Source organism: Danio rerio, chromosome 3, assembly GCF_049306965.1.
Source record: "Danio rerio strain Tuebingen ecotype United States chromosome 3, GRCz12tu, whole genome shotgun sequence".
NCBI classification, from domain to species: Eukaryota; Metazoa; Chordata; class Actinopteri; order Cypriniformes; family Danionidae; genus Danio; species Danio rerio.
The window spans coordinates 3,514,228-3,539,000 of NC_133178.1; the positions used below are offsets into that span (position 1 = coordinate 3,514,228).

General features: G+C 39.2%; 1 protein-coding gene across 4 annotated transcripts in view; it reads left to right on the forward strand.

The window, feature by feature from the left end:
- The first annotated feature begins 18,223 nt into the window (after positions 1-18,223).
- Positions 18,224-24,773, forward strand: part of LOC103910192 (von Willebrand factor A domain-containing protein 7) — a 33,682-nt gene continuing 27,132 nt past the window's right edge. The window contains exons 1-3 of one of the 4 annotated variants that reach the window (XM_073943928.1): positions 18,224-18,431; positions 21,983-22,255; positions 24,614-24,707. In XM_073943928.1, the coding sequence (XP_073800029.1) occupies positions 18,273-18,431; positions 21,983-22,255; positions 24,614-24,707 (526 nt within the window). In that variant the 5' untranslated portion in view covers positions 18,224-18,272. Of the gene's footprint in view, positions 18,432-19,570; positions 19,890-19,983; positions 20,390-21,682; positions 22,256-24,613; positions 24,708-24,773 lie in introns of those variants that run through there. The other 3 variants (XM_073943927.1, XM_073943926.1, XM_073943925.1) reach the window with 3 other exon arrangements.

Here is a 24,773-nt window from a genome sequence, read left to right on the forward strand (position 1 = left end):
ATAATATAAAATAATAATAAAATAAAATAAATCAATGACAGTACTGTTTTAAGTACAAAATAGAAAATAAATAAATAAAACATTTAACTGAAACAAAGCGTTTCAGAAACATGAATATAATGCCAAAAAATTAAAAATAAAAATAAAATAAATCTGCAGAGCCTGGGTTTTTTATTGTCTGTTTTGGATCATAGATTAAAAATCTTGGGTTCCACACAATCAATTTGTATTTGACAACATGAAGGAATTAACTTATTAGTTTTTACAAATTTAAGTGGATTAAACATAAAACAATCAAGTTGTCCCAAAAAAAAATCAAGATTTGTGCTGTTCCAGCTTATTTTGAATACTACATTTAAACAATCATGTTTTAAGTGTACACTGTAAAAAGCAATTAGTTGAAAAAATGAGCAAATTTACTGCTCTCAAAATACTAAGAAAATGAGCTATGCACATAAATTAAAAAATTAAGTTAAAGAAACCTAACACTTCTAAGTTACAACAGCAAGACCAACGTTTTTAAAGTAAAATCAACGTGTCATGAGTTATAAATGAAGCAACAATAAAGCTTTGAGTGTGCCGGTCAGGAATGATGGTGGTTTTGAGTTGACAGTGATGGTCAAAGCTTCTGTCCTACCATCAGTTTAATAATTGATGAACAGACAGATAAATGAAAGAGGAGAGCAGCCTGTGATGATGAAGGGCAACACATAAAAGACAGATACAGACATATAGACAGATGGAGAGGTGACTGCTCTAGGGGGCATTTGTAGCTCCGCCCTCTTCTAAAAAGAGCGCAATCACATTTGCATTTAAAGCGACAGTCACCAAAACGCCACAATTGGGATCAAAGCCTAAAAGGGTCAGTTTCAGTTAATAATAATAATAATAATAATAATAATAATAATAATAATAATAATGATGATAATAAAAACGAATATTAAAATAGAATAAAATAATAATACAAAAATACTAATAAAATAAAAAGCCCCACCCATCAGTGACATCATCTCTTCCTGATTAGCATAGGACATTAGTCTTGCTTTTGAATCTGCCACTATGCTGACACACAGGCATTTGTAGCTCCGCCCTCTTCTAAAAAGAGAGCAATCTCATTTGCATTTAATGCGACATTCAACCAAAACGCCCCAATTGGGATTAAATCCTAAAAGGGTCAGTTTCAGTTAATAATAATAATAATAATAATAATAATAATAATAATAATAATAATAATAATAATAAAATAATAATAATATAAACTAATATTAAAATAGAATAAAAAATAATAATACAAAAAATTATAATAATAAAAATAAAAAATAAAAAGCCCCACCCATTAGTGACATCATCTCTTCCTAATTAGCATAGGACATTAGTCTTGCTATTGAATCTGCCACTATGCTGACATACAGGCATTTGTAGCTCCGCCCTCTTCTAAAATGAGCACAATCACATTTGCATTTAAAGCGACAGTCACCAAAACGCCACAATTGGGATCAAAGCCTAGAAGGGTCAGTTTCAGTTAATAATAAAAACAAAATAAAATAATAATAATAATAATATAAGAATAATAAAATAAACCAATATTAAAATAGAATAAAAAATAATAATACAAAAAAATAATAATAAAAAAAAAATAAATAAAAAGCCCCACCCATTAGTGACATCATCTCCTTCTCATTAGCATAGAACATATGTCTAGCTATTGAATCTGCCACTATGCTGACATACATGCATTTGTAGCTCCGCCCTCTTCTAAAAAGAGCACAATCTCATTTGCATTTAAAGCGACACTCACGAAAACGCCACAATTAGGATCAAAGCCTAAAAGGGTCAGTTTCAGTTAATATTAATAATAATAATATTAATAATATAAAAATAACAAAATAAACCACACACACGCACGCACGCACGCACGCACGCACGCACGCACGCACGCACGCACGCACACACACACACACACACACACACACACACACACACTCTAGAGACATCAGAGACTTATTTTACATCTGGTAAAAAGAGGCATGATAGGTCCCCTTCAAGATTATTATTTTTTTGATTGGCTGAAGAACAAACCCTTGTTGTCCAATGACTTGCCTAATTACCCTAATTAAGCCTTTAAAAGTCACTTTAAGGTGAATACTAGTAAAATATGTTAGGAAAACTTACTCACAAACAATAAATGATGTACAAAAATGGATAAAATAACTCAGAATATAAGATGAGTGTGATCTAAAGCCCCCACTGAGACTGAAAGGTGCTGATTGGTCCTGCTGGACTCCATGGCAACAGATGCTGATGTGTGTGTGATCAGAGAGCTGGAGCATCAGTCAGACTGTGAGAGTCTCCATAGGCTGATCGGTGTGTAAATCTGACCTCTCCATCAGGTAGGCCGCTCTCTCCTTCACTTTCACTCTTTCAGTTTGTCTCCTGTATTTCTGTTTCTCTGCTTACTGAATTATTTAACTAGTGAGCCAGAGTGTGTGTGTGTGTGTGTGTGTGTGTGTTCATGCTAATGAAGTCACACCCCCTTGATTTCCAGTATTGTTTTCTAGAAAACAGTGAAACAGCAGCAAGGCTTTAATATGTTGTGTGTTTATGTTTAAAGAGCCCCTATTATGGGTTTTTGAGAATGACCTTCCATGTAGTGTGTAACACAGCTCTAAGTGAAGTCAAATATCCAGCTTAAATCTAGCTTAAATCTGAAAGTGCACCGTGTTTAAAACTGTTGATTCAGTTATAAGAGAGTCGACTCATAGTGCTTCAAATGAATCGCCTTGATAACGAGTCTTTAGCCGTTTCGACGTGACCTGGATATGAAACTTAAGCCCCGCCCAATCGTTGCACACACAAACCTGGGAAAATTGAAACCGGAGGCTCCGCCCACAAACACGGTAGCACAGGAAAAGAGGCTAGACACACACTGCAGCAGACGCCGGTTAATCAACACTGTGCTCTGCTGGATATTATTGGAAGTGTGAGGTAAAGTTAGTGTTATTTTCTCTACCCAGAGATGAAGCTGTGAAGAGTCAGGGGTCGAGGTTTATTATTGCAAAAATACCTCAGCATTATAGCCCAGCCTTGAGCAGCTTGAGTGCTTCAGTAATCTACATGCTTACAATGGGCATTCGTCAGCTGTTTGTTAAAGGAAGGATCAGTAAAGACTAATGATGTAAGCAGGACCAGCGCGTCCATAGAGGCGACCTAGGCGGCCACCTAGGGCGGCAGTATAGAGAGGGCGGCATCCGCGACACCTCCCTTACCACCCGCGTCCTCAGTTATGTCCGCGGCACCTCCCTCACCACCCACGTCCTCAGATATATTCGGGCATAGGCGACAGAATAGAGAGGGCGGCGTCAGCGACACCTCCATCAGCACCTGCGTGTCCTCAGTTATATCCGCGCATAGGGCGGCAGAATAGAGAGCGCGGTGTCTGCGACAGCTCCCTCCTTTAGCACCCGCGCATCCTCAGTTATATCCGTGCATAGAGCGGCAGAATAGAGGTCCACAACACCTCACTTCAGTTTCATAACCGGTCACTTTCGTTTTCACATTGGGGTTGAGGGCGGCGTGATCGTCCTCTGCCTCGAGCGGCAGTTCAGCTTGCTCCGGCCCTGGATGTAAGGGACTTTATCAGTACATAGATCATGGATCAGTTTCTTCCTCCATTTCACAAGTGTAAGTAAGTGCGATTAAAATGGCCGCCACCTTGTTTTAATAATTTGTTTTTAGCTTGCATATTATGTATTTAATTGCTTTGTTACTTGTTACCGTTTGTACTGCATCTGGTTAACTCTTTATATTCTCATATTGCGTCTAAAACCATGTTGAAAACGCGTGCTGCTTTGTTTACAGATTTAAATGCGATTGTAAGCTTGCGTTCCTCTGCCGTTTGTCATTGCTATGACCATCGTCAGCTGTTCCTACACATCTGCAGCGGTCAAGTTTCAGAATAGTTCAGCTTTTGTCGACCGGGGGGAGGTTTGGGGTGAGGTGTCTAAATAACACTTAGGGCCGGAGAAAGCAGAATGGGGAATGGCGATCATGCCACCTTCAACCCGAATTAAAGTGAGGCCAGTGAGGGGAGTTGGGGGGGGGTCCTCAATTCCCTCGCTATTCTGCCACCCATGGCAGCCAACTAGGTCATCTCTATGAATGTACCGGCCGCTGCGATCAGATCCGCTGTGACCACAGTTGGGTTCCATCGACCGTACCAAAATTCTGAGGAAATTACGGGAGTTTTCCGGGATAAATAGCTAACTAACGAGTGGGTGGCTGGAGATGAAACATGGTCTGGACAGAAATGCCAACTGACCCAGCCAGGGACTCAAACCAGCAACCTTCTTGCAGTGAGGTTACAGTGCAAACCAGTTTTTCCCAGGATTCTCCCGTATTTTACAGTTCTATCCTGCTATCATCCCGTAAAGGTATTTTCCTGTTTTTCCCCCGTATTTTGAGTCTTTCTCTGAAGGGTGGTAAATAGCCGAGCCTTCCATTATGCAACCCATACCGCCGAACCACCAGGGGCCGCCCATCGCTCTTAAATGTGAGTCTGTTCTGTGCTTTCGCTTTGTTCAGGCATGGAAACACTTTGAAATAAACACAAAAACGGCAAGATTCCCTTTCCTTTTCATTACAGGTGCTGTCACCTATTCATATGTAATCCTCAAAACGGTCATATAGCAGTGCGTGACTGTCAGCTGACGCGCTCCATAGTGATAAACAGACACTGTTTCTCAATCGGATTCTGTACACTTTATTAGAAGCGGAGCAGAAGTCTGGGTTTTGGGTGCGTGTTTGAGCAGACATATACACATAATTAATAATAATAACATCTAAAGATGTTGATCTTAGGGTTTTCCCAAACACAGCTAATTTCGTCCTAAATGAGCATAAACAGTTAGGAAAGCAGTCGAATGCTTTCATTATAACGTTAGATGTGTGCATTTTTAAAGTGACACCTCTGTTATTTAATGTAATCAAATCTAAATAAATAAGAGACTCATTCGCTGCTCTTTTATCAGTGTAAGTTATACCGTGAAGAAACGGCTAATGAGATTGATAGCTTGATTCTATTTCTCTATAACAGCTCATTTTAATAAGCTGAACCGTTTGCTAATGTATTTGCTGCTATTGTATACTATTTATTTCTTCTCTTGTAAATAATAATAATGAAACACATTTATTTACAACGAGACAATGAACATAGCTAGTAATATGGGGATTTGGGGGGGGGGGGTGTTGTTCCCTTATTATGGTGGGCATTTTCCTTATTTTTACATTCCAATGTTGAAAGGTAACAGAATACTAATACATAATAATTAATACATAAACTAAAATAATAAACTAAAATAATATTACTCTATAATATTAATCAAACTAAAAAGATGCATATAAACATCGTATGGTATTTTTACGCTTAAACAGGTACATTGTAAAGACTGTCAACATGTTGTTTCTGATCTGTTTCTCCTCCAGACTCCAGCATGGATGAGAGCAGTTCTGCTGGATTCGGGATCATCACCAAAACTGAGCTCCGTCCCGCTCCTCTCTTCCGTACGGTGGGCCTGACAGGTCTATCGGCTAGTTTACCACCACACCGTCGCCTGCGCTCAGTCTTACAGTCAACAAGAACCATGTCCGGTCATTCTGTTGACAAATCAGGACGACCACATCAAAACAGCCTCAAATACATCCCGACACAGGACAGGCCACTGCCCAGAATAAATGCACATGATATCTCCATTGATAAACACACAGCAGTGGCTGGCGTTCAGCGCTGGCATCGACGCATAAACAGAACAGCAATCGAAAAAGAAGAGTATTTGTTTGAAGAGGTGTGGAGAGAAAAGAAGTCAAACAGTAGAAGACATAACAGAGTTAAAACAGAAACAAGACTGAACGACGCTTCAGAGCTCAGCCGGCGCATGCAATGTTTAGACATACAGGATAAAAAACAGGAACGAACCACAAAACGACAGCGGAATGACTCCACAGAGGCGGGGCTTGTGCTTAAAGAGGCGGAGCCAGTGAGGAGAGACCGACGCCCACACTTTCTGCCGCCCATCACTCAGAGCGACTGCTTGCTGAACGTCCCTCTGATTCTGCCGGATAACTCTCCACCTCCGTCGCCCTGCTCTCCGTCAGACGTGCTGTTCTTCCCTCTATCTGTTCCACACATACAGACGTTTACAGCAGAGAGAAGAGCAGACGCTCCTGATAGAAACATTTCTACTTTAAATATTATCACATACAGTTGAAGTCACGATTATTCGCCCCCCATTGAATTTTTTTCTTTTTTAATTATTTCCCAAATGATGTTTAACAGATTCAGGAAATTTTCACAGTGTGTCTGATAATATTTTTTCTTCTGGAGAAAGTCTGATTTGTTTTATTTCGGTTAGAATAAAAGCAGTTTTTAATTTTTTAAACACCATTTTAAGGTCAATTTTATTAGCCCCTTTGGGATTTATTTTTATTTTTATTTTTTTGGGTCAAACCATCATTATACAATAACTTGCCTGATTACCCTAACCTGCCTAGTTAAAGTAATTAAGCCTTTAATTGTCACTTTAAGCTGTATAGAAGTGTCTTGAAGAATATCTAGTCTAATATTATTTACTGTCATCATGGCAAAGATTAAATAAATCAGGTATTAGAGATGGGTAGGCCCACACAGAATCTGTGCACACTGAATTCAGCAGATTTTTAGCCCATCAGTAATTCTGTTTATTTGCTCGAGTAAATGTGTATAAACTCATTTATTCAGATTTTTAATTAATTATAGTAATATTATTTGCTAAGTGAAAATGTTCATCTGATTTATGTACAATGTACATTATGAGAGACTTGCTTTGTTTACCAAACAATTGGAATCTAATTGGATTTGCATTTTAAACAATAAATAAAAGCTAAAAATATATATAATGTTTTATTTAATATATTAAGGTTTTAGTTATAATATAAGTCTTTAATTGTCACTTTAAACCACGACGAATGAAGTTCTGCACAAGACTTTTGGCCAGTGGAGAAATTAAAATGGTCGTGGCCAACTGAGTCTGGTTCTCTCAAGGTTTTTTTTTCTTCACTCCCATCAGGTGAAGTTTTTTTTCCCTCTCGCTGTCGCCACTGCCTCGCATGGTTCAGGATTGGTAGAGCTACACATCGATGAATTTGCTCTTCAGTGTTTGAACTCTCAGTAATGATTAAATCACACTGAACTGAGCTAAACTGAACTGAACTGAACTTAAACACTAAAACCTGAACCACACTGTTCCAGTTACTATGACCATTTATGTGAAGCTGCTTTGACACAATCTACATTGTAAAAGCGCTATACAAATAAAGCTGAATTGAATTGAATTGAATATAGGGTATATGCCGAACTAGTGTTTTTCCTATACTGATAAACTTCCGGTGACCTGTTATTGTGAGTTTTTTTCCATTTTATTCGGTTCCTTTTTACATCATCGATGTTGTAATGTCATTAAAACACATTCAGTTAAATGAACTTTGACATTCATTCAGTTGCTCAAGCGTAAAACAAGACAAAAAGCTGTTTACTCACATGCGCCCGTCAGAATCGACAGGCTAGCGCAGAAGCTTCATTAAATATACTGGGGTGAAATAACTGCTCATATTATAAAGATATGGTGGGGAAATGTAATGTAATGCAGTGCTTCTTGTACAATCTGAGACACACTTTATATCGGGTATCACTCAGCTAGTGGAGATCGCTGAATTTTAAAGAAAACAAACCTTAAACGCGCCGATTTTGCATTGGCATTCAGTTCGCCGGTAGCACTTAACCCAGGTTACTGACAAATTAAAAGTCCTTTTAGCATGCTTTGGCATTTACCCTATTCCCAAAATTCTCAGCAGAAATAGCAAAAAACATCCGCAGATTCCGTCTGACCCTAGAGATGAGTTAATAAACTATTGTGTTTAGAAATGTGTTCAGGAAATCTGCTCTCTGTTAAACAGAAATTGGGGAAAAAATAAACAGGGTGCTAGAGCTGCACAATTAATCGTAAAAAGCTTGCGATCTCGATTCGACCCCTAGACGATCTTAATCCAGCATTTCTACGATTCTGTCAATCATATTTCAAGTTCAGGGGAGAAGCGAAAGTGGCCGCACAAGTCTTCACATTGTTTTACAAACGTTGTTCAGCAACGTGGACACCTCCAAATGGTGTTGAAAGAGTCACATGCTGTATTTATAAGATATAATTTACCTCAAAAATGCGATTTCTGTCTTTATGTAATGTATTTACGACCGCAAAATCTCACGTGACGTGAGCTGACCGTCAGCTGTTACCACAGAGAGGGCGGTCGCACGCCTCTGAATGAAGCCTACTTTAGTGAACAGAACCCAGGCTGTGAATTACAGGTAACGTTAATAATGTTGTAAATAACATCAGTTTGTGGCACAGAGTGATCGTTTGGGAGCCTCGCGGGAAGTGAACCGCTTATAGCAGTGGAAATGAAATCGAAAGCGCACACAGTGTTGCCAGATGTAGCTGACTGATTCCAGCCCAATAAGTATCCAAAACCCATCAAAAATACCCACCCAGTCTTCTGTATTCAGGAAAATGACGTCAGTGACAGATTTTAAACAGAAAATGACAGATTGTAAGCACATATCTCAAACACAATAACTCAACATCATAATTATCATCAGCATTAATGACCAGGACACATCTTAAGTCTGTTCAAGTCCACCATTCTAAGTCTATACAACATTTAGCATTTAAACCAACAGTACAACTACACTCATATTCGCCTTCATTTTACATCTACAGAATCATGAGAAAATCATGATCTTTATTTTAGTCGCGATTCTCATTTTAGTCAGAGTCGTGCAGCTCTACAGGGGGCTCATAATTCTGACTTCAACTGTATATATTATTGAAAAGTTATATTCTTTGGAGTTTTTAATTAAATGAGGTTTTTAATTCCCCAGGGTAGGGTTGCAGCAGCTGATCGTGAGATCTTTCTTAAACTGGAAGGTAAAGTCCACACTAGGGGTTTAGTAAGCTAGTTTGTAACTAAATTTGTGCTTGACTTCCGGGTGCGAATGGAGTAGTCGCGTCTGTCTCGAGGCCTCTGTGGATTTATTTTTTGCTTCAATCTTCTATTCCTTCACCCCTTTATTTATTTATTTGTTTCTTAGTGCTTGACTGTAAACATGTTTAATGCTTAAAAAGGATAAAAATGGCATCGAAGTCCACCAAACATGGGAAATAAGATCCTCCTAAAGAGGACGGAACCGCAGCACACGCAGAGTTTAACATGGTGGCCTTAACTAGCCTTCTGGAAGGACATCCCTACTGAAAAGTCCAGCTTAAACCAGCCTAGGCTGGTTGGATGGATTTAGCTGGTTGACCAGCCTGGTTTTAGAGGGGTTTTGGCCATTTCCAGGCTGGTTTTAGCTGGTCAGGCTGGAAAATGACCAGTTAAATCCAGCTAAACCAGCTTGACCAGCCTGGTTTAAGCTGGACATAGCTGGTTTTGGCTGGACTCCCAGCTTGGCTAGGCTGGTCAAGCAGGTTTTAGCTGGTCATCTCCCAGCCTGACCAGCTAAGACCAGGCTGGAAATGGCTGGAAACCAGCCTGGAAGTGGCCAAAACCCCTCTAAAGACAGCAGTTTTTTACAGTAGGGATAGAGAGGGCCTGTCTACTGAGTTTAAACCTGCCTTAATATCTCTGGAAACGAAACTGAACTCAAACAGCAGTGCTGGATCAAGGTACGCAAATTACTTTGCTAGAATCTAATGCCGACCTTCTCACTGAGCAATTTTTCTGCTAGAAGCGGTCTCAGCTAACCGAGAGCTATGCTAAGCTAAAAGCTAAAAAGGAGGGTCGAAGTCGGCGCAATAACATCAGAATTATCCGAGTGCGAGAATCCATCAAGGGCCCTCGACCATCTGTGTTTTTCTCGCAGATCCTGGTGGATGTTATGGGGCGAGCAAATCCTATTGTCTCCCCTGGAGATCAACAGGGCACATCGTGTTCTTGTGGCCAAACTGAAGCAAGGAGGAAAACCAAGAGCTGTGATAGTTTTGTTGGATTTATTTCTGTTATTTCTATTTATTTCTGGTGCTGCAGGCACCACTGAGTGCGACTACGCATGACTTTACAGAGAGTTTACGACCCACTTACTACAGTTTGCCTTAATAACATGTGGTGCAACCGAAGCAAGCAGTATATATGCCTAACAGAGGCCAGCTAGTAAGTGCTGTGCAGGTAAACCTCACTCCTCTGACCTCTAAAGGTGCTCTAGCGACAGATGCTAGAGGCCATGGCCTTTAGCCTCCTCGGTAGAGCAACCGACTTCCATGTGGAAGGTAGCTGGCTTGATACCAGCTCGGAGTGGGTTGGGTGGTGTAGGACCGGCGGGGGTTACATACAGTTAAAGTCAGATAACTGTTATATAAAAAGTAGTATAACAATGATTTGTTAGGTAAGGTAAAACTTTGTTCTGTAGACTATCGAGAAAAAAAAAATTAGCTTAAAGGGGCTAATAATTTTGTCCCAAAATGTTTTTAAAAAAATTAATAACTGCTTTTATTCTAAACTAAATAAAACAAATAAGACTTTCTCCAGAAGAAAAAATATTATCAGACATACTGTTAAAATTTCATTGCTCTGTTAAAAATCATTTGGGAAATATTTAAAAAAGAAAAAAATCAAAAGGGGGCTAATAATTCTGACTTTAATTGTGTATATGTGTGTATGTTCCTGGTTTCAGCAATAAAAAAACACACCCTGGCCTGAACATGCCATTGTTAATATTAGGAGGAAAATAAATATATTTCTGTTTTATTTGGAGTCAAACACTTTGGAGGACGCTTGAACAAAATTAAGGACCTTGTAAAAATGCAATTTAAGCTTTTTAATACCTTTATACAGGCCTTAATTTTCCAGTAATTGATTGATCAACTTTTAATACGTTTTAAGACCCCGCAGACACCCTGGTAAAGGAGATCAGATCAGAGTTAAAACACATTTAAACAACAAATCATTAGGATGGCAGGTTATGCACATTTTCACCATCAGGCAGGGTCCCAACGATTCAGCCTTTGTCACCATAACAGTCTGAGCAGTACCCTCAGGCTGAGTGGACTAACAGCTCTGAGTTTGACTGTTTTGTTGATTGGATCTGCGTGGGTTGAACAGGTTCCTTCAACTGTCTACCTCATTTGTATGCCTTGTTTACAATTCTCGCCACCTCCACCTTACCACTGCCCACCTAAACATACCGTTGAGGTCTGAATTATTAGTCCTCCCCCAATTTCTGTTTAACAGAGAAGGATTATTCAGCACATTTCTAATCATAATAGATTTAATAACTCATTTCTAATAACTGATTTCATTTACCTTTGTCATGATGATAGTAAATAATATTTAGGTCCCACTTTATATTAAGTGTCCTGTCCTTATAACTACTATGTACTTACATCTAAAAATAAATACACTGTACTTACTGTGTTTATAAAGTATTTGAAGTGCTTTTGAGTTGTGATAGGGGTTGGGTCAGGGACAGGTTTAGTGGTGTGGGTAGGTTTAAGGGTGGGTTAAGGTGTAGGGAATGGTCAGCAGTGTATTTACAAATGTAATTACAGAAGTTAATTACAGATGTAAATACATGTGGGTATTTAATCAAGCATAAGTACACAGTAAATACATGTATTTACACAATAAGTACATTGTAACAAACTATTAATTTCTGTGTAAGTACATATTAGTTAAGGTCACTTAATATAAAGTGCGACCAATATTTATAATACTAAATATTTATTTAGATACTAGTATTCAGCTTAAAGTGACATTTAAAGGCTTCACTGGGTTAATTAGCGTAAAGATAGAGTAATTAGGCAAGTTATTGTATAACAGTGGTTTGTTCTGTAGACCAGTGGTTCTCAAAGTGGGGGTCGGGACCCCCTGGGGGCTCGCGTAACAATGACAAGGGGTCGCTTGGTGATTTCCAAAACTCAAATAAGTTTTATTAAACTATTTGAATGACCATATTTTACTCATAACCCACAGAAGATAATAGTTGTGTTAAATAAACAACAACATACAAATAAACAAAAACTAAATTATTATTATATTATTATTATCTATTATAAACAAATAAAAATCAGTCATCAGCCTTTACGTTTTATATTATAAATTAATAAATGAATATAAAAAATATATACGGTTAATAGACTGTTGCATTTATGTGTGCTCATGTTTATACATGCCTATAGTTGTGTCTAGGTTTATATATTTACAGTGTAACCACCTTGAAAAATGGGGGTCGCGAGTCACTGACATTGTTATTTTGGGGGTCGCGGGCTGAAAAGTTTGGGAACCCCTGCAGTAGACTATCCAAAACAAATATTGCTAAAAGGGGCTAATAATATTGACCTTATAATGGCTTTAAAATAAAATTAAATCTGCTTTTATTCTAATTTACTAATCCATTACTTGAAATGTGTTAGAAAAATGTTATTTGTCTCATGTTGTAGGATGATAATCTGATTCTTGTTTTCATGATGTCCTGAAGCTGTTCGGTTTGTTGAACAGTTTGACTTTTTTTGGCTAATGTTTGGACTTTGACATTGTGTATATCATGTTTTAAAAAAAGCGTCAAAACTGTCTGGTCAGACTAAAGGTCTTCAAAGTCATTCAAGGAATTTACCTGTGTACACACACACACACACACACACACACACACACACACACACACACGCGCGCGCACACACACACACACACACACACATGCAAAACCCACAGAGCTCATCAACTCAGGTGTGTGTACTTACCAGTCTAATTTGCCATTCAAACAACACAATCAACAGAATCCGTTAGACCAGTGGTTCTCAAACTGTGGTACGTGTACCATTAGTGGTACGTGGGCTTCCTTCTAGTGGTACGCGGAAGAATGAAATATGTCATGTACATGCTACACACATTTCAAAATTTATCAAAAATGATGTATATAATATGCCATATGACATATATCCTATATATCCGAGGTAATCTGCCATGTTTTTTCAACTGTGCAGAGTTGTAGCTGCTTTACTGGGCCTACTACACTTGTGTATTTCAATACTGCTCATTTTGGTTGTACGTGGAGAGACAATTTTTTTATGAAGTGGCACAAGAGCCACTACGTTAGAAAGTAAGGAGAGGCTGAAAGAGGTCATGACACTGATGAATTTAAACTCAACAAGTTGCACTACAGTCAAATACTATAGACCTTTTTCTTGGAACGCAAAATTACCCATGATGCTTTGCGTGTATGCGCAAGGAGAATGCGAAGAACTTCTGGTCGGCAGCTGATGCGTGTAAACAGTCACATTTGGACAGCTTTGAAACAATAGTTTTAATCTATTTTACCTGCTTTTATCCTCTTTGAACTAATACTGTTGTTCATCAGCAGCATCTCCTGGACTGATCATTAAAGAAATGCCATCTAATAGGATGGAAAACAGCTGCTGTGAGGCGTTTTCCCCTCGTTGTCAGACGGCATCTTCTGCAGTTTAAATGAAGCCTCGTCATCGCTAAAGTCAACATTTTCTCTTTATTTCAAATATATAACCAGCCCAAACAAATGTAGTTCACCAAAATGTTTGACACACACACGCAGCCTGTACTGTGCCACTGACACACTGATTTAATAACTGTGACAAAGTGGAAATATAGGCTAGTGTCATTTCGAAATGACAGAAAAACACAAACCGTGGTGAAAACAACACACAAAATAAAACACAAACGGCTCGCGATTAGAATGAACAGCAAATCAGCCAGCAGAGGATCAATAACAGACTTTTATTGCTCATTTTTGTAAATTGCACGACTTTCATACCTGTTAAGTTTCATGCCAGTACTCTGGTTTGCTCTCTCTCTCTCTCTGTGTGTGTGTGTGTGTGTTAAAGAGCCGCTGAGCTAACAGCTGACAGGCCCGGAACGCACACACACACACACACACACTGTATTTCTGACGGCAGACACGTGAACTAGGAGAGCGTTTTTCTCGTATTTCTGACGCGCTTGAAACACATGTGACAGATTATAACGGCTTTAACAGACACATTTTTAAGTTGTGTGTCACAAAAACGCTCTGTTATCCATTAAAAACGTCATTGAAACCCATTTTCGGAGCGCAAATAACCAGTTGTACACGCTGTAAACGGAAGTTTTTAGCATTCTACCGGAAGACGCTGCTCGCTATGGCGCCCTCCATGCAGCAGCTATGAAAAAGGTCTATAGTATTCAGTGTTTCCCCTAGGTTTACAGTGTTTGGGGGGGGGGGATTGGGACTGTGGCGTGATGCAGCATGACACAGCGTAGCTGTTCAGACACAAGGAGTCACGGGGCGCTATCATACACCTGGCGCAATGTGGCGCAAGGATCGACGCAATTGTTGTTTGCTAGTTTCAGCTTGGCGCAAGAGTTGTTTTGACATTTTGCGCTGTGCTGTTTAAATAGCAAATGCATTCGCGCTCATATGTGCGCCCATAGGCCTTCTGGTCGAAAAAGCAACCCAAGCTCATTCTGAAAACGTAGTCCCGCAGACGTTTGTGGAGACAGCAGAATACATCCCGGGAGGTACGTATGGCTGCATTTATTTTTTTCAAGCGAACGCTACGGGGTGGTGTGACGCTGTTCCCTTTCGCGCTTGCCAGCCGACCGCTTACCTCCGTGTGGAGGGCTTTCCCGCTGCAACCCGTTGTCCACTCAGTTCATCGAGTACGTCAGCAGACTTGAGAAGCAGAGAGGAGTTGACCACGATGATTGGCTTCCAGTCTGGGGAAGAGCAGTTCCAGAAATCAGGCAAGACAAAAACAGAATCCCAAAAAATAAAGTGAACGAGTTTCATAACAGGGTGAGAATGTGGTGAAATTCAAAAACGCGGTAAAAAAAAAATCAGGCCTTTTCTTTTTTTGGACGGCTTTTGTAAACTGTTGCTCGGGTTTAGGGAAGCGAGCAGGCGGGCGGGTCAATCTGTAAAATTGGTTGGGTTCAGGGAAGGAGGAGGGCGGGTCAGCCGATTGGCCGGTCACGCAGTCAATCATCCAGTCAGTCGGACAGCGGCCTCTGGTGGGTTCACGCAAGAATATCGCGGGCGGGAACTGCACTCGCGAGAGGCGTTTGAGATGTGAAAAAGCGCACACAGCGGACTCTCGCGGTGTCGGGGTTTTTTTGTGACTTCTCTGTCTCCCTCTTGTGTATTGTCATTTGTATGCAGTTTCACCTGTTATCAATTCGCTTGTTTCCCCGTCCCCATCCCTCTCACCTGTTCTCCCTGATTATTGTAGCTATTTAGTCTCCCCTTCTCCCTCGTTCTGTGCTTGTTAATTGATTCTGTGTTCAAGTGCTGCGTGAGTTACCGGTTCCCTGTTCAAGATAGTTTCGCACTTTGCACCACGCCTCGTCATGTCTTGTATTGTCTATTTCACCACGTTTGATCCTGTTTTCTGTGCTCTGGCTCACCTCTGCTCTGCCCACAGTCCACGCTTGAGTGAGGTCTCATCTGCTTGGCTCCCTGAGGTCTGTCCTTACTTTACTACTGTTATACCAAGAGGATCTCTTTCGTTTGATCAGTCCACCACCGCCCAGAGGAGGGTCTTTTTCAGACTGCCTGTGTTTCTATATTTTTGAGTGACTGTTTACTGGTTCTGTTTAATAAATTCCTTTAATCTTCTCCCTTGCGCTTGGGTCTCCATATTTCCTGACACGCGGATTCGCAAAAACAAAAACTGCAGCCGTACGTACCTCCCGGGACCTATTCCGCGGTCTCTAGAAACGTCCGCGGGACTACGTTTTTAGAATGAGCCTGGGTTTGTTAAAAGGGAGGCGTGTTGAGGTGTATTGTTGGGGCGTTGTTATTTTGAGGAACAAAAATAGTCTGTTCAATAGACCAGATCAAAGCTTGTTTATAGTCCAGCGCAGAGCACGTTAGTTGTGCATACTTTCATGCCTTCTTCATCTCGGGGGCTTTTTCAGTTTATTCGTGACAATTTGCTTTTGTATAATGTCATTATTATTAGCAGTATTATTTATTATATGCAGATTTATATTTGTTTTATTAAAAACAAGCTTAGATTTGCCCACCTGTCAGGTTTCAGGCACAGCATGTGTTTTAGGATATAACTCAGGTTTTTGAGCACACTTTGTTATTATTGTTCATTTATTCGTTTGCTGGAAATTAGAACTGAATTTAGAAATAGTTTTGAAACGAATATTTGTGCTTAACAAATGAAATAAACTATTTATAGGCTAATTGATGTCTGTGCGTACAAGGTTTGTTTATCCACAAGAGTGAAGGTAAAGAATGAGGAGGCTCATCTCTCATTCTCGCGCAGCAGATGCTCTGTTTAACTGTTTTCTTGCTAGTGAAATGTTCAGTTTTTCCACTTACAAAGTCCATTATGTAAATAGCAAATGCACCATGGCGCGACGCAACTGACTCCTAAAGGGAATGGGAGATGAGACTCTGATTGGTTTACTCTCAAAACACACCTACAACTCATTAAGAAAATAAGCTCAACCCTTTTAGACCATGTGCCACTCCGCAAAGCGGATTTTTCCATCCTTAAATTAGCAAAAGTGGATTCTGACACGCCCTTAAAAGGGTTTGCGCCCTGCGTTTTGCACTTTGCTCATGTATCATCAAAATAGAGCCCATGCATGGTCTTTAACCTCTTAATAATAGTTCCTTACAATAATATATCACTTATCTGGGTACTCAAAGCGCTTTACACAATGGGGGGGGGGGGGACTCCTCATCCACCACCAGTGTGCAGCATCCACCTGGATGACATGACGGCAGCCATATAGCACCAGACCGCACACCACACTAGCTGATTGGTGTAGAGGAGACAGCATGATGAAGCCGATTATGATATGGGTATGATTAGGAGGCCATGATGGACAGAGGCCAGAGTGCAGATTTGACTAGGATGCCAGGGTTAAACCCTACTCTTTTTTTGAAGGACATCCTGGGATTTTTTAACGACCACAGAGAGTCAGGACCTCAGTTTAACGCCTCATCCAAAAGACTGATGCAGTATAGAGTCCACGTCACTATACTGGGGCATTAGGACTCACACAGACCGCAGGTTGAGCGCCCCCTGCTGGCCTCACTAACACCACTTCTGGCAGCAATCTAGCGTTCCCATGTGGTCTCCCATCCAGGTATGACCAGCGCAGCCCTGTTTAGCTTCAGTGGGCGCAAGGCCCAAGGTGTTTTTGTTACATGCATTTTTTATTTCTCTTTGCTATTTGGGATTATTGCAACCTAATTAGAATAAAAATCTAGGTATCATCATTTGATATGATGTACTTTTAGAGAAAAATGATGTCCATACATGTGGACTTGTGGTCCCAAATGACATAAAACACTTTTTCCTGACTGTTTTTTAATGCATGTTTAACATAGAATTTAAATTTTTTTTTTACATGTTTTGACTATCAGAGAGTAAAAACAACATTTCTGTCCATTTTGAACAGTTAAAAATAGCGTTTGGGACATTTCATATGCTGCAGAACAGTTGCAGGATGACACTGTATGTCTGTAACAAAGTATAAAACATTCAAAGTATTTTAAACAGCCACTTAAGAGCTCGAATGCGCTGCTGGTTAATGGCCATTGCCTGATCTCACGAGAAAACGTAAGTATTTTACGTTTTGCCAGTTTAGTGGCTAATTCGTACGAATTCGTAAGATTTCAGTCGTACGAAATGGCACGATTTTAAAAAGGAGGCGTGGCACCTGACCCCACCCCTAACCCCAACCGTCATTGGGGGATAAGCAAATCGTACTAAATTGTAAGAATTAGATCGTACGAATTCATACGAATTAGCCACTAAATGAAAAAGTTACGAATTGCCGTGAGATTGTGTTGTTGGTTCCTACTAGAGAAGCACATATCAGTTACACAGAAAAATAAAGTGTTACCATGCAAACTATAAGATTTAAAAAAGAAAACATCTCTCTGCTCTGACGGAAACCATAACCAGAGATGATTCTAGAGCTTCTGCATCAGAGACGGCGCTTTTCATTTCATCACACGTCCTCCATGGAGAAAATGAGCTGATAAAATGAAGAGGTCTGCATATCGTAGATACTCCCTTGAGCAATTATGGCGCCACATCTATGCAAATGCCCATATTTTAAGATGGCATTGCAAATGTACCTCATATGAATTAAAACGACTCGGTATAAATGACCCAGCGCACTGTAGGAGACCTGCAGATCTTGATAATCGTCTGAGAATGAGCCGAGCGTTCCTCCTGCTGGCTCTCCTGATCGGGGCTCACAGCTTTGATGTAAAGCAAAAACCAAACTCTAAAAACCATCAGGACATCACGAGCATGGCCATCCTGCGCGCCACCGCCAACATCTGCAAGAACATTGATGAAAGCTTTGAATCGGTGAGAATGTATGCACTGTACAAACATTATAATCTGTTTGTTAATAGTGTTATTTGTGGTGGTGAATTGCATTATGGGATGTTGATCTCTGCTGTGTTGACTTTTGGTGTTGATTCAACTCTACAGTTTAACAAAGTGACTTTAAGTGACATTTTAGGAGTTTGAAATAATAATAAAATGAATAAGAAATACTATTTAGAGAATTAAGTTTATTATTTCTTTAGTGTAATATACAACACCAACCCAGACAATTTAGCCGTGTAAACTATTACACGTTAAAACTATTATCAATGTCAAAAGTCTTTATCTCTTGCCCCCAAATGGGTACCATATATAGAAAATGAATGGCACATACTAAAATGCAAAGCATAAAAATGAATGAATGAATAAATGAATAAATGAATAAATAAATAAATAAATAAATAAATAAATAAATAAATAATATATACAGTTGAAATCAGAATTATTAGCCCCCTTTGAATTTTTTTCTGTTTTAAATATTTCCCAAATTATGTTTAACAGATTCAGGAAATGTTCACAGTATGTCTGATAATATTTTTTCTTCTAGAGAAAGTCTTATTTGTTTTATTTCGGCTAGAATGAAAGCAGTTTTTAAATTTTTTAAAACCATTTTAACAACTATTTTAACAGAGCAGTTGGGGTTTGTTGAAGTCAGTTTATATATATATATATATATATATAAAAAAAAAAAAAATATATATATATATATATATATACATATATACACACACACACTCTAAAAAAACGTTGAGTTATATATATATATATATATATATATATATATATATATATATATATATACACTCTAAAAAAACGTTGAGTTAAACATATTTGATGCTTTGTTGGGTTATTTTTAACCTTTATTTGGTTATTTATTTTATAACTCAACCAGTTGGGTTAAAATTTTGAATTTCAACAGTCAACTGATTTAACTGACACAAAACAGCTGCATTAATTAGGAGTACAAATATTGTTTTAGCTCTGTAAATTTATTTAAGCTCTAAAACAATAATGTTGTTGGTATTTTTTTATAAAAAAAAAAAAATTTTTATATAAAATGATAAAATATTTTTATATTTATTTTGTTTATATTTTTTTAAATACCCCAACAATTAACCCAACTATAGGTCATCATAGCACCTTTCCAACTATGGGTTATTTTGATTAAATGTTATTTTTTTTTCCATTCTGGTATTACTATAGAAGTACTACTATTATTTTTGAATTATGGCTGAATACATTAATGAATGTCTCCGCTGGGTCCTAAAGGCCAGAATGACTAGCCGAATATCCCAAATATGTGTATCATTTTCTCCCAAAAAAACTGTAGAGATGAACACAGGAGGTAGAGAAAGCGTTTTATCGGCTATGAAGCGCACATTTGTGTCATCAATAATTAAGAGTGCTGGTGAAACGAATAGAAAAAACACGACAGAGGTAATTTGATTAAAAAAAAAAATTACCAACAATATTATTATGTTAGAGCTCAAATAAACTTTACAACGCAAAAACAACATTTGTACGCATATTAACGCAGCTGTTCTGTTTCAGTTAAATTAGTTGACTGTTGAAATTCAAATTTTTTTATTAAATTAGTAATTAAATAAATAACAAAATAAAGGTTAATAATTACCCAATAAAGCATCAAATATTTAACAAAACTAGTTGAGTGGTTATTAAATAATATAATAAATGTTAAAAATTGTCACGTGAGGGGATCAAAGCAAGGAACAGAGACGAAGATCCAAGTGCAGATAAAATAAGATTATATTTAAGCAAAACAGGGACAAACAGAAGTGGCTGATACAAAAAGGACAATCCAAAAATGTAGTCAAAAAACTGGCATGAGGTCAAAATAGATGGCAAACAGGAATCAAACAATAAATAAGGCTTAAGTCAAGAAACAGGCAAAACAACAAGAAGCTAGGACATGCAACGTACGTACATCAACATCAGAGACTCCTCACTAAACTGGTGTATGTGTGGTGTATAAATAGTCTGAATGATCAGTCATCACAAGTCTCAGCTGTGTCTCATCAGCCTTGATGAGCAGCTGGTGTTTGGCATGGCCTGATAGGACTTGTAGTTCCTAAACATGACATTTGTAGTTCACCAGCGATCTGTCAGGAAGGATCACTGGTGAACATGACAAAAAATAACCCAACAAAGCACCAAGCATGTTTAACTCAACCGGGTTAAAGAAATAACTCAACATTTTTTAGAATGTATATATGCAGCTGTTCTGAGTCAGTTAAATCAGTTGACAGTTGAAATTCAAAATTTTTGACCCAACTGGTTGAGTTATTAAATAAATAACCAAATAAAGGTTAAAAATTACCCAACAAAGCACCAAATATTTAACCCAACTGGTTGAGTTTTTATTAAATAATTTAATAAACGTTAAAAATAACCCAACAAAGCACCAAATATGTTTAACTCAACCATTCCCTGCTAAAAAATCCAGCTTAAACCTGCCTAAGCTGGTTGGCTGGTTTTAGCTGGTCAACCAGGCTGGTTTTAGAGGGGTTTTGGCCACTTCCAGGCTGGTTTCCAGCCATTTCCAGCCTGGTCTTAGCTGGTCAGGCTGGGAGATGACCAGCTAAAACCAGCTTGACCAGCCTAGCCAAGCTGGGAGTCCAGCCAAAACCAGCTATATCCAGCTTAAACCAGGCTGGTCAAGCTGGTTTTAGCTGGATTTGGCTGGTCATTTTCCAGCCTGACCAGCTAAGACCAGGCTGGAAATGGCTGGAAACCAGCCTGGAAGTGGCCAAAACCCCTCTAAAACCAGCCTGGTCGACCAGCTAAAACCAGCCAACCAGCCTAGGCTGGTTTAAGCTGGATTTTTCAGCAGGGTTGGGTTAAAGAAATAACGTCAAGTACCTGCAGGCTGCATTTTGCTCACGAGGCTGTGAGAAAATAAATATAAAGAGCGAAGGTAAAATAATGAATAAAAAGAGTGAGGTTGTGGTCAAATAAATAAATAAATGAAAAAAGTGCGACTGCTGAGAGTGCAAGCAGCTAGGGACACCGGCCCTCGTGGCCAAAAAACGGACCGGCGGCTTTAAATTTAATTAAAAAATTACTGTCACAGCTGTAGGGTGGAAAAAGGAGCGAGGACTCAAGTGCAGCAAGTTAGATGGGTTCATTAATTATAAAATAAAGCAAAAAGGCAACAAAAGCAACCCTGAGGGGGAAAACATTCACAAAGAACAAACTTGGCTGGGCAGGACATGATTCGAATAAACTACGTATGACATGCTGACGAAGCTATGAAAGTTGGCTCTCATACAAAGACGAAGACAGACGATGCGAGTGCTCAACCTGCGAAAACTCGAGCCGAGTACAACATACTAGACAAGACAGGACTAGAGTCTGGACTCTGCCAGCAAAACAATCAACAAGACCGAAGTGGCAGAATCCTGACATTCACTGATCAAACATTTTGCTTGTGTGTGTGTGTGTGTGTGTGTGTGTGTGTGTGTGTGTGTGTGTGTGTGTGTGTGTGTGTGTGTGTGTGTGTGTTTATGCAGCCGAAACAACTGAACCCAAAGACGCTCGCGATGGCCTGCAAAAAAGACGCCTTTAAAAGCAACTTTGAAGCGGGTATAAAGATGATCATCAGCCATAATGTGAACATAGACGTCAAATATCTGCTCGTCGCAAAGTATCACTTCCACAGCGAGAGCTTTCTGGACGGGAAAAACCTGATCATCAAGGGAATGGAGAAGATCACAGAGCTGCTGAATCAGCAGAAGTTTGAAGATGCACGAAAGACTCTCGGGGAGATCATGCACACTCTACAGGTGAGTGGAGGAACACTTAAAGATCCCGTTAGTGCTTTGAAATGTGCATGCTTTTATTAGACATGAAGAGCGGGCGGGGCATAGAGTAGCTCCTCCCCTTTAAAAACAGCCAATAGTGTGTTGCTTTTATCACAGCTCTGCCAGTGAGAGTGGTTGAGCTCAAACGCATCAAATGAAAAGCAAATGAGAAGAAGGGGGCGGGGCATGTCAGACACTAGAGAGCATTTGATTGGTCAGAAGATTTGATGAGAAAGTGTCAGAAATAAAGGTACATGAGCGTTCACTAGGGTGGTACCTTTTCAGAAGGTAAACATTTGTTCTTAAAGGGTCCATTTTGGTACCTCAAAAGTATATATTAGTACCTAAACATTTTAAGAGGAACACTTTTGTACTATTTAGGTACTAGTATGTACGCTTAAGGTATTAATATGGACCTTTTAGGTACAAATGTGTACCTTTTGAAAAGGAACCACCCCACTGACAGTTCGCGCACATTTAATTCTGAGAGTGCAGAGACATTAGAAAAGATAAATCACTGTTTATTTGACTTTAATATGTGTGTTTGTTTATTATATGTACTGTATATTCATGCTTTTATATAGTGCTTTAACAATGTAAATGGTGTCTAAGCAGCTTTAAAGTATATTATAAATATTAAATATATAAATTTATACAACAGTTCTGTCTGGATCTCGAATCTGATTGGCTGATAACTGTGATATATTTAAGTAATATCAGCATCCGTACAGCCTCTTTACCCTTTGTGTATTACTCCGCGCACATACAGCCAGCAACAAGCAGACACTACAGTTTGACAAATATTACTGCTGTTACACAACAAAATGTACTTTGAGGCTTTTTTTAATCGTGAATGTGGTTGTTTAGATTGCAACTTTGCAGTTTATTTGTAAGAATAGTGCCTATTTTAAAATATTTACAATTTCTGAGAGCTCCTCGATGGCCAAAGACGGTTGACGTTGTCTATCCACAAGAAGGATTATGCCAGAACCGCATAATAAGCCCTTGCTCAGTGTGTTCTCTTAAACACAAATTAAAAAGCTGAAAAACGGAAGTCTCGTGGTTTTAAGGTGGACCGGATAGAGTCAATAAGAAGCTGCGAATAAGAAGCTGGATTCAGCCTCGTCCCTCCGTATCGCAAACACAACAGCAGTCTGGTGGGTAATCTCTGGATAGCATTTCATGTCGCGTTCAGCCTTATAATCTTAAAATATGAGCAAAATTTGCTGTTTTGTCATCACCTTAAGAGGGTCACACATTAGAAGCGCCGCTTCACATTACGCTATAGAGAATCATTCAAACACTAGCTCTAAAGTGACATTGGTGAATTAGTAACGGCTTCTGCTGTCCTGACGTCAGCTGCAGATGTGAATGAATGGCGGAAGAAAGTAGTTCCTAACACAAAAGGGTTTTAGACTCTCTGTGTTTGATTTTCTTTTTTATGTACAAGATTGTGCCGTCGAACCAGGGCCGGAGTGGGACCCCTTTTCAGCCCTGGAGTTTTAAGCCTCAGACCGGCCCACCTCAGTTCACGACTGACAATATTAAAATAAGGTCATTTCCTAATCAGTTTCTAATGACACTATCACGTCTTTTTTTGAGAAAACAGCTGCTTTATAACTTCAAATGTTCAACAACCCTAACAGTATTATATGTCTTAACAATAAAAATGAAAAAAATAAATTACTCAGACAAGGATCGAGCCCGGGTCTACTATGTCGTTAACTAACATGCTATCCACTGAACCAGAACAGCTGTTCATTGATTGGTGCCTCAATGATGGATAAAAAGAGCAGAACTGCGGAAAAATAATGAATAAAAAGACTGTGGTCAAGTAAATAAATAAATACATTTAAAAAGTGTGACTGCTGAGAGCAACAGATTCTGGAGCTAGGGATACCGGCCCTCGCGCCCAAAAAACGGACTGGCCCACCGGGAATTCTCCTGGTCCTCCCGATTAGCCAATCTGGGCCTGCGTCGAACTGTTGTATAAACGCAAAATCACAGTCGTAGCAGTGTGCTACGGCTGTATATCAGCACTGGTGGGGCGCTACGGCCTCGTGCTGATATACAACGCACAAGTGCTGATATACAGCCATAGCACACTGCCACTCGTGTGATATTGCTCATATATATAACTGATATTGCTCATATATAAGTATAATACAAAAGTCTATAATAGATGACATAACATATAGATGTATGTCTATTTATCATTATTATCTGTCATGGTCTGGGTTTGTTCTTTAAAATGTGAAAAATCTTAAATAAAGTATTTACAAAATGTGCACATGGACGATCTGAACATCAGCTCTGAACTAATGTGTGTGTAAATGACAGGATTTCTACAGTCACAGTAACTGGATTGAGCTGGGTAACACCGAGCCCTGCACTGCCCTCATCAACCTAGAGGAAAACATCCCCAACCCTGCAGGTAACTGTGTGTGTGTTTACACAACTGCAGGTATGAATCTGTCTGATACGCTGTAAATAATATCTG